This window comes from Colobus angolensis, unplaced genomic scaffold (genome assembly GCF_000951035.1).
Source record: "Colobus angolensis palliatus isolate OR3802 unplaced genomic scaffold, Cang.pa_1.0 Scaffold497, whole genome shotgun sequence".
Lineage (NCBI taxonomy): Eukaryota > Metazoa > Chordata > Mammalia > Primates > Cercopithecidae > Colobus > Colobus angolensis.
In genome coordinates, this window is record NW_012118454.1 from 1046379 (window position 1) to 1056951 (window position 10573).

Genomic DNA, 10573 nt, shown 5'->3' on the forward strand with positions numbered 1-10573 from the left:
CGAGTTGATGGGTGCAGCACACCAACATGGCACAAGTATACATATGTAACAAACCTGCACGTTATGCACATGTACCCTAGAACTTAAAGTATAATTAAAAATAAAAATAAAAAAAAAGGAAAAAAAAAACACAGTTTTCCAACGCTAAGTGCCTCATGACTAGACCAATTTCACATAGCATACATAAAATATGTCATTGCACATCAGGGCTTCTGCTGCCAGGGCTTGCATGAAGGTAAAAAGGAAACAGCAGCACACCATTTACATGGCCCTTCCTTCATATATATTTTTTCTTCAGTATTTATGGAAATGGTTAGAGTATATACTTAGAGAATATTTAATTTTTCAAACAGCTAACTTGCCTTAATTCTGTTTTAATTTTACTTTCATAAAAATAACTAACTCTTAAAATAGCATTAAATGCAGAGCATAACTTCTAAGCGCTACATATATAGAAATGTTTATATAGCATATGTAGTATATATACACACTATATATACTATATACCCCACAAATTTTATATATATATTTTTTCTTCATATTATAATCGAGAAAATTAAGGTCCAGTTACTAACATGGTGAAGCTTGGATTCTGACCTAAACAGTTCCTAACACTGTTACCTCAAAATAACATATGCCCATAGTCTTTATTTTTTTTTAAGCAAAATAGCATGAAGGATTATGAGGAGAACATATAAGCCTCTCCCTTTTCCTTTTAGCCCTACATATCACTTTCCAAATTCAACCACCATAATTGTTTCTTTTAGTGTTTAGTTCATATTTCAAAGAGAAATTAATTTATCAATTTTAAATACTATTTGTTAGTTTCCAACTGTGGAAGACAAGGACTTAGCTTTCTCACATTACCCAAACCACATTTACGTTTCTCCCGCCCGCCCACCATCCTAGAATAATTGCGTCGCAAACTTTATTTAAAACAGTCAACTTGTTTACATTATTATTACCAAATAAGCATTAGGCACTGCTGAACCAAGCAAGGAACTGTGATTTGTTTCCCTTTTATATACATCTTTAGATCATTCTGGAGTTAATAAAGGTCTTTTGTTTATTTACTTGTATCCAATGTACTCTACAAATATTTATATGGAAGTCATCAATATCTTGTTCCAAATGATCTCTTGAACACCTAATAACATTATTTATCAAGTGCTGATATCCATCTATTCGTTCTTTGTATCCTGAAGGCCTTCCTCCAGAACGCTTTGCTTTCCTGCCCCAGTCTGGACTGGTTTCTTTCAAGTCTAGCTATTCTGGGGTACTCCTAGGACTTCAAGTTTCTCTGTGTTAGGGCTCATTTCCTAGCTTCTATGTCTTCATGTTGTTTGGTGTAATTTCTTGTTTTGCAGGAACATGTCATCTAGTAACTTTCTAAGAAAGGGTACATGGGTAGTTAATACTAGAGTTCTTAATTTCTGAATATCTTTATTTAAACTTTGTATTATGGCAAGGTATGGATTTCTTGTCAAGATTACTTTCTCTCAGAATTTTGTAGATATTGTTACATCATCATTTAACTTAAAGTATTATTCCCACTTCTTGGTATGTAACTTTTTCTTTGAAAAGTCTTAGTCATTTGTTTGTTTGTTCCTTATTCAATGGTGTTATAAAGCTTCTGTGTAACGATCTTTGGATAGTCTTTTTCTTTCATGATGCTAAGTATTCCATGAGTTCCTCAGAACAGACATTTCAGTTGCTGCTATCTGGAAAATTTTATCAATAATGTCTCCATTAATTCCATATGTCCCTTTTCACTCTTTTTTTATCATTCTAGAATACCTTATGATAGATTTTGACCTTATAAATTAGTTCTTGATTTTGCTATATTTTCTTATATTTCCTATTCCCTTTTGTCTTTTTGCTCTAATTCTGATAGACTTCTTAGACTTTATCTGCTAACACATTTTGTCCAAGAGCTGTTTTTTAAATTTCTTGCCATATTTTCCATAGCAATGTGTTCTTATTGTACAGATAAAATATTTATGAAGATATCATTTGTGGAGCATTTTTTATAATACTGTCATTTCTCCTTATCCCATCCCTCTAGACCATCTTTGGCTGTTTGATTTAATCTTTCTCTGTTTGATTTAGTCTTGCCTATGAGACTTTTCTCAAATGTCTGGTTATCTTTTGCTTTCAGTTCCATATTAACCAATGCCATACCAAAAATAAAATTACAGCCTCAATGTACACATGCGGGAGTTTTTGCAGGGTGATTAGGCAATAAACATGATTTTTTATCTGAAGACTTTGAAATGTCTCCCTTTGGAGGTATTTTCTCCAGTTTCCTAATTGAGAAAAACAGACCTGGCTCCAAGCATCCTAATGTCAGCACAGGGAGTTTTGTATTCACTAAGGAAATCCTTATTTAATTCTGTTTTCAGTCTGGTTTTCCTGGAACTATTTCATAACTGGCACTTCCAAGTCCTGAATTCTTCTGGATTTCAATGGGTGAAGGATTCTGGAAGTGAAATAATTTCTCTATTAACTTCCTATTTTACAAATGTGCCTGAGATGTATATTCTCTGATGTCTCCTCTTTCTTCTACTTACCAATGTATCTGTGCTTTTTCATATTATTTTGGAGTGACTTCAAGAGGGAGGAAGTACAAATGATTAGGTTCAATCCATCATGTGTCCCAGAAGGTTTGGAGAATTATTTATACTGGCAGCCTTGTTTCTTATTATGTAAAAGAGCTGAAGTGACAAAATTAATATTCATAAGAACTGAATTCCTGGCCCAGTTCTTACTATCTATGTCACCATATTCATGCTACATAACTCCTCTGCAGTTTCATTTATTCATCTGTGTATTAGGCAGGGAAATGTAATAGTTGGGGCACATGCTTGCAGGTGCCAGTGGGAAGTAGATACCAGGTATTACTGTAGGAAAAAAGAAGGGCTTTCATCTGAATTTATCAACTCTAAGATTAAATGTGTTCATGACCTGGTTGGAGAATAATTCTTTGTCCATTCAGTCAATAAATATTTATTACAGGTCTGTTATGATGACCCAGAAATTTCACTCTGAAGAGAAACGAAAACATCTCTGCACAAAAACTTGTATGAGAATATTCATATCAGCAGTATTTACAATAGCTAAAAAGCAGAAACAACTCAGATGTCCATCAGCTGATAAATGAATAAATTAAAGGTAGTATATTCATAAAATGGAATGTTTTTAAGCAAGGAAATGAATAAAGTACTGATTCAGGTAACAACATGAATGAACCTTGAAAAAACATTATGCTAAGTGAAAGAAGCCAATAACAAAAGACTATATATTGCATGATTTCACTGATATAAAATATTCAGAATAAGCAAAAATCTACAGAGACAGAGAGTGGATTAGCGGTTGCTTAAGGCTGAGCGGGAGGGTGGGAGATGCAAGAAAGTGAGTGCTAATGCATATGGGGTTTCTTCTTCGGATGATAAAATATTCTAAAATTGTTTGTGGTGATGGTTGCATAACTCTGTGAACTTACTAGAAAACACTGAATTGCTTACTTTAAACGGGTGAATTGTATGGAATATGAATTTCATCTCAAAAAAGCTGTTAAACCATATCTGAATGTAATACTTAGGTGATGGGATAATCTGTGCAGCAAACTACCATGGCACATGTTTACCCATTTAACAAACCTGCACATCCTACACATTTACCCCTGAACTTAAAATAAAAGTTGAAGAAAAAAAAAATGAAGCCTCTAAGAAAGTTTGGCAAGAACTTTTTTACAACATTGGGAATGTAAAACTGAGTAAGATTCATAAGTTAGCATAGCTTAAATTCCAGGGAAGGGACACATATAAAAATAATTATAAATTCTGCTGAACAGAAAGCCTAGATAGAAAAATAAGTGTGTGCACAATGATTAAACGGAAACCTAAAAGATGAGTAGAAACTAGTTATGTGGACTGATAAAAAGTGAAAAGAGTATTTCAAGCATGGGCGTAATATCACATTAAAATCTTAGTTGCAGGAGAGAACACAGGTTGTTCTAGGAGCTAAAAATGTACCCAAGTGGCTGGAACACAGTGCTGGAATGAGTGGCATGTGATGAGGCTGCATATATAGGCTGACATTATGCAGGGTCCTGAAGCTCAAAGAAAGTTTGTCAAATGTAGTCTAAGAGTAACGGGAAGTTACTAAAGGGTTTTAAAGAGCATAACAATATTATTAGATTTGCTTTTTAAAGATCACTCTTGTCACTCTATGTTGAATGAAATGGAGGCCAGGTTACGCTTTCTGTCCCAAAATAAGACTGTAAATATCACAACAGGAATGTCAACCTTGGAGAACCTACATTATTCTTGTCATTTTAAGAAATCTGTAAACTGGAGGCAGTATTAATTGGTCAAATCAATATGTATAGAATCTCTAGAATGTTCATAGGCAGTCATTCCATTCCCTGAAGTTTAGCCAAAACATAATGAAGAGTAAGGTGCAAAGATGTTTGCTGTTGCACTTTTTAAAATACTGAATAACTGTATACAACAAAGCTGATAGTCTAAAATTTATAAATATTTTCTAACTTTGTATGTGCGTAAAATCAGCCTTATGTTTTCAGAGTTACAGCTAGTGACCTGAGAATAAAATTAGGTTTATATAAATAAAATTATAAGTTGTAAATTTAAGGTATGAGTAATGTTGCTTCTTTGCTTTAACTGAGTGGTCAACTATTAGACAAAATAGAAAAATACTATGAGAAAATTTACTAACATAACTTGAAAGAGTCATGAAATCAATTTTATCAAGGTTGGGTGAAATGTATCAGATAAACACTCAAGTCAAAAATAATCAACTTCTATATATATTCTTTACTTCTATATATATTCTTCTACATATATAGATGTCCCTTGAATAGTTTCTGTAGCACATATATACAAATAGAATTAACAGAGCCATGAAGGTTTATTTTGCAAAAACATAAAATTCCAGGATGCACCAGGAATCCTGATTTTTTTACCTATAAAACTAACGGTAAGTTGTACATCAGATGACTTCACAAAGAAAATTATTTTTAGAAGAAAAGTACTTAGAGAAAATATAATTTTCTTAGTGCATGCAGACTTTTTTCTTTATTATTTATTTCTACAACTAAAATATATAGTGTCAGCCTAATTCATGGTTACTCCTTTACACAAAATGATAAAATGAAAATTTGTCACAGACCCTGCAAATGCTCAGTACTCTTCGTGTAGTGCTAATAATCTGCAATAATTTGCACTATACTTATACGAGACTCTATTTGAAAGTCCTTTTCCTGAGCCCAATTGTTGTTTCTAAATAATGAAGTGAATTATCTGCTAAACACAAGAATTATATTCAGAATAAGAATCTCACCTGAAAATCATTCTAAATGCATTCTGCTGGCTTCCTGCTCACTATAGGACATAGGTGCACTGAGTATAATAATGCAGAATTACAAATACTATTGATCTTGCTTTTTGGTGGTGATGTTGTTTTGGTTTGTGGTTTTTGATCAAGTAGATAAATGAACCTATGATACAAATAACAAGTAATGTATCTTTCCAGTGCATTTAAATTTCTTTCATTATTCAACAGGCACGTTCGTAAATCCAAGTCCACATAATTAAATATGATTGGTAAAGTGTACCTCTTCACTGATTCTCAATTTGTAATCATACCCCAAAAGCAGGTTTAAAGGGAAACTTGCTCAGAAAAAAATGAAAACCATCTTACAATAATTTAATAGTATAAATCATATCTACTAAATGCAACAGTGAAACATTTGCTAAAAATTAAAGTTGCATAACTTACATGTATACTAAGAAAAAGTAACTAAATAAATTCACACCTTTAAATCTTTGAAGAAATTTCACATTATGTCTAACAGTTCCTAGAGCCACTAAGAAAAATGTAACTGAACTTATAAAGCACAAAAAGGTTCACATAACAGAGAAAAAAAAATAAATTCTTATGGTTAATTTTGGCTATGTTGATATGAAAAGCAAATAAAAGAAGCATTGCTGGCAGAATACAGAGTGTGCTCAGCACAAAGAAAATGTAACAGTAGGCTAATTAGTCTTTAAACCCCAGAAGGTTGAACTGTTTTCTTGTGAGAAGCTCCTGGAAGCAAATGTTCTATGATGAACTGTGTAATATGAGTGAAGCCTCCCTTCCCTAATGAACACATCAGTGATCTCTGGTATCAGTACATTTGCGGCTGCAATCCAAAGCAGAGATGGAAGATCGGAAGTGACAGTATCTTCAGGAAGTAACTCCCATCTCTAGAGTCCTTGGGTACTTATAACACAGTAAGCTTTTCACACACTCATACTAATGATGAAAAGAAATGGAAAAAAAAATAAGAAGTCAAGATACAAAACTGCCTCTATTATGAGGAGCAAGATATTGGCTGCAATATATATGGAAGAGGAGCATTCTTTTTAAAAGTCCCTTTGTGTAAGCATGATGGAAAAAGTAATGACAGAATCCCTAAAATGGCAAATGGTCTGGTGATAAATTCTTCCAAGATAAATTGCTTGCATAATAAAAATCATCCACAAAAGTATTCTAAATATTCTTTCAATCTATTTAAATTATTATATCACAACTATCAATTGGCTGTGTAAGCACAATGCTTGCCGAGCATCACTTTTTAACCATAGTAAAATTCAAGCTAATTAATATAAAATCACCATGAATTTTTAAAAATCATATTTAACCTCCAAATTAAATGTATCTGTGTGTTGTTCACATGAAATTCAATAAAAGTAAGACCATGCTGTCACTACAGAAAAATCGAGCTACATTTGTTTTTAAGTAACTATCCCTATTTTCCCTAGTTTGGGTGCTTATATACCACAGTATAAACAAAAACATGAGCTTGTTGTGTTTACTAAATTCTGTAGCTTCCACTCAGTTATTTCAAACAGTATCTGATACTACTGGACTCTTTTTTACTCTCTGAAGGTTTCTATTATCATCCTTTTTCCTGAGGAAAAAGGTAAATGCAGCATCTCTGCCCTACTTACACCAGGGGTAGAGGAAACTACCTGCCAGACACAGCAATAGCATTCTTGGGCTCTGGCGGGGAAAAGAGGCACTAGGTATTTCTCTGAAAGTCTCAGTGGGAGCACAGCCTTGTCCCTTGAGGTAAATAAAGTAGAAAGCTATCAGTCTTAAAAATTATCCTGAGAAGGGAAACTAGAAACAGTGTTAAAGTCATAACATGCTCTGGAGTAAGAACATAGTAAACTTCTCTGGCCATGCAAATGCTTATTAAAAGTGTCAAGGAAAAGAATCCTCTGGATATCTTCATTTGCACTATCTCCCCAGTCTTCATGGAAATTACTCTTAAGTGTCACTCACTCAGTTGTTACACAATTAATGAACTTAAGTGTGGCATTTTAGGAACTACAGTAAAGCACCCCTCTGAAAGAATCCTCAGAAAAGGGCCTAAAGTAAAGGCTAGATCATGACCACAAACATTTCTAGTATCTGTTGAAAATTACTCACACATTGCTTTTCCTGTAGAAAAAAAAAATACTGCTGGAATTTTGTCTTTCATATTTTTGTTTTTTCATTACATTTTCTTGACATGTTTAGACTTTAGAAAATCTTATCTAAATCATACAAAAACTTTGAGATCATACAAAAACATTAATGAAATAATAAGATGTAAATATATTCTGAATGTAAACAAGTACATGATTATTTTTCTAGTTTGTTTTAGAACACCAGTGTATATTGTAATTCTGTTTTAAAATCTATTTTTTCGGCCGGGCGCGGTGGCTCAAGCCTGTAATCCCAGCACTTTGGGAGGCCGAGACGGGCGGATCACGAGGTCAGGAGATCAAGACCATCCTGGCTAACACGGTGAAACCCTGTCTCTACTAAAAATACAAAAAACTAGCCGGGCGAGGTGGCGGGCGCCTGTAGTCCCAGCTACTCGGGTGGCTGAGGCAGGAGAATGGCGTGAACCCGGGAGGCGGAGCTTGCAGTGAGCTGAGATCTGGCCACCGCACTCCAGCCTGGGCGACAGAGCAAGACTCCGTCTCAAAAAAAAAAAAAAAACTAAAAAAAAAAATAAAATAAAATCTATTTTTTCAGGTATCTTTCAGTTTAAAAAGATCTAAATAATTCTAACTGCTTAATTTGCGCCTGACATTTTCTTTTTTCCATTTATATGAGGGAAAGTCAAATATTCCAAACTCTCCACACTGGAGTTTAGAGTATTAGCTCACGTTTTAATCATTTCCCATTTATTTGAAATGAATAATAAAATTAAATCATCACCTGATTTCAATTTGTTCCTTTGTTCAGTAACAATGTTTTTATTAAAGAGATATTTTGTCTCAGAAGATTTCCTTGGGAAAATAAGGAGAATCCTGTAATTCCATTCATTCAAAAGACTTCTGGACACTATTCTAATTCCTGAAAAGCAGCCCTATGTTTTTATTTAGTAAGTGGGAAAAAGTTTAATTATTTGATGTATGATATTTTGAAAAGGGATAGTCCTTTTCACATTGCTGAAGAAATAAAAGCTTCATATGTAATCATTTTATTGAGTGAAATTACATGTCCAAAGTTCAGCATTTTTGCATGTTAATATTGAACCTCATACATTTCTGGAAATACCCCATTTATTTTTGCTATTAAGACTGGAGGCTGTTTTCATGTAAATTATTTTCATTTAAAAATTTTAAAATGAGGTGAACTATATTTCCATTGGGGACTGAGGAAGAGATAATGTTCTATACTTGATTCCCACCTTTAAAACTCCAAAGAACACGACAACCTTATACATCTCAGAATAGGATCATTTATAAGTTTGCTTCCCTATCTTCCTACTGGAGGAAACAGGTTTGATTATTTATTACATCTCTTTAATATGAACATTTTTCAATCAAACTCTTAGACTATAAACTTCACTAGGTTTTATAAATTCTCCTTTAGACTTTGCTGTGTGTTTTTACAAATAAGTACCTTAAAATTATACACTTTCTAAAATCCATTCACTCTGTGCATAGATCACAGAGGCTACTGATTTCTGAGACGATAAACATCTCAAAGAAGGCAAAGACATTCACTATGAGCCTTTGTGTGGCGGGACTGTGGTTTTTTTCACAGCTAATGTCAATCAGAACTGTGGACAGCTCCCGTTAAAGCATGGAGTTGGTGATAATTTCCCTTAGTTTCTAAACTAATTCCAAGGCTGGTTGACATTGCTGTATTTATCCGATAAAGAATGCTTAGTATATGCACATACTCCTTTAGTTGATTATTTTTTTCTTTTCGAACGAGTTCGGCCAAATAAATAAATAAATATTACCCTGAGTTATTAAGAGTTACTAGTTCTGGATTTTAAAATGGAAAGTCCAGCCTTGTTCAGGACCTAAGATAACCGTGCTCACGCTAATAAGAGGATCTACTACACGACCTTCATTTGACAATCTCTAAACATGCTTATCACCGAACGAATACTTGGGTGACAAATAAGATCAGAAAACGTCTTAATTTTAATTCTCTAAAGCGGAGTTTTCCTGCTGACAGTGTTCCTGTCCTTCTTCCCGAGCTGAGGGATGTGAAAGAGATTTTTGAAAGAGATTTGCAGTCAAGGTCAAGAAAGGGTGCCGCTCTATTTCCAGGAAGGGGGCTCTGGCAACGACCCCTCTCTCCGTTTCGGGGACTACAGGCTTCCTGCCACGCTCCTGCCCTGCTTGGAAGCGCCTGGCTTTGGTGAGACCTCACGTTGGGGACTATCCAAGTGCAAATTGCCCTTCTCTTGCCTGCCGGCCGCTGTTCCTGAGAAAACACAGCCAGGATACCCAGCGGCTATAAAGATAAACAGACTAAACACACTCCCCGGGCCAAGCGCTGGCAGGAATTGCTCAGGCGTATGAATCGCTGTCTCCGGTTACCCCGCCTTCTCCAGAGCCCCAGAAGCCTCCTTTTCCCTCTTGGTTGAGACCACACTTCAGGGAGCCGCGCGAGGAAGCGTGGCTGCCCGCTTCCTCACACTCTCGTCTCTGAAGTAAAAGTTTCCCTGGTACAACTTCGCCTCCTCCCAGGGCGGTCACCGTGGCCTCCATTCTTCCCTGATCTGTCCCCGAAGTTCAGGAGGCCGAGGAGGAGAGCCCGTCCGGGATTCCCGGGCAACAGGAGCACATCCTCCGAGCCCTTCCTGGGTGGAAACTACCGGGAGGCGCCGAGTGGAGCCTGCTCAGCCCTAGCCGACGCCGCCGGCAGCGCCACCCCCGGCCCGCCCTCCGAGTCCACGGGGCGCCCCCCTCCCAGGGCAGGGAAGCTCGTTTGAGGGCGCGCCTAAAGGGAGGGTGGGGTGGCGACCGGGAACCCTCACCTGAAATCACTGTAAGGGTGGATAATCCAGAAGCCTGCAGTTTTAACCCTTTCCTGCTCCTTTTCCACCGCCTTCTGGCTCCCAAACATGCGGAGGGAGAATTTGTTGACTCCGGGTTGCAGCATGGAGGTGAACTGCCTCTGCATGAAGCCGTACTGCCGCCGGGGCCCTTCGGAGTCCTCGAAGCCTCCAGCCGGCTCCTCGCCGCCGCCTCCGCCGCCGCCGTCC

At 36.3% G+C, this 10573-nt stretch overlaps 1 protein-coding gene across 1 annotated transcript in view; it reads right to left on the bottom strand.

Moving 5' to 3' along the window:
- Nucleotides 1–10572, bottom strand: part of HCN1 (hyperpolarization activated cyclic nucleotide gated potassium channel 1) — a gene marked incomplete at its 5' end in the record, with an annotated part of 444560 nt that extends 433988 nt beyond the window's left edge. Inside the window, one exon of the mRNA XM_011959469.1 lies at nucleotides 10346–10572. Within this exon, the coding sequence (XP_011814859.1) occupies nucleotides 10346–10572 (227 nt within the window). The remainder of the gene's footprint in view (nucleotides 1–10345) is intronic.
- Between the last annotated feature and the right edge of the window lies 1 nt (nucleotide 10573).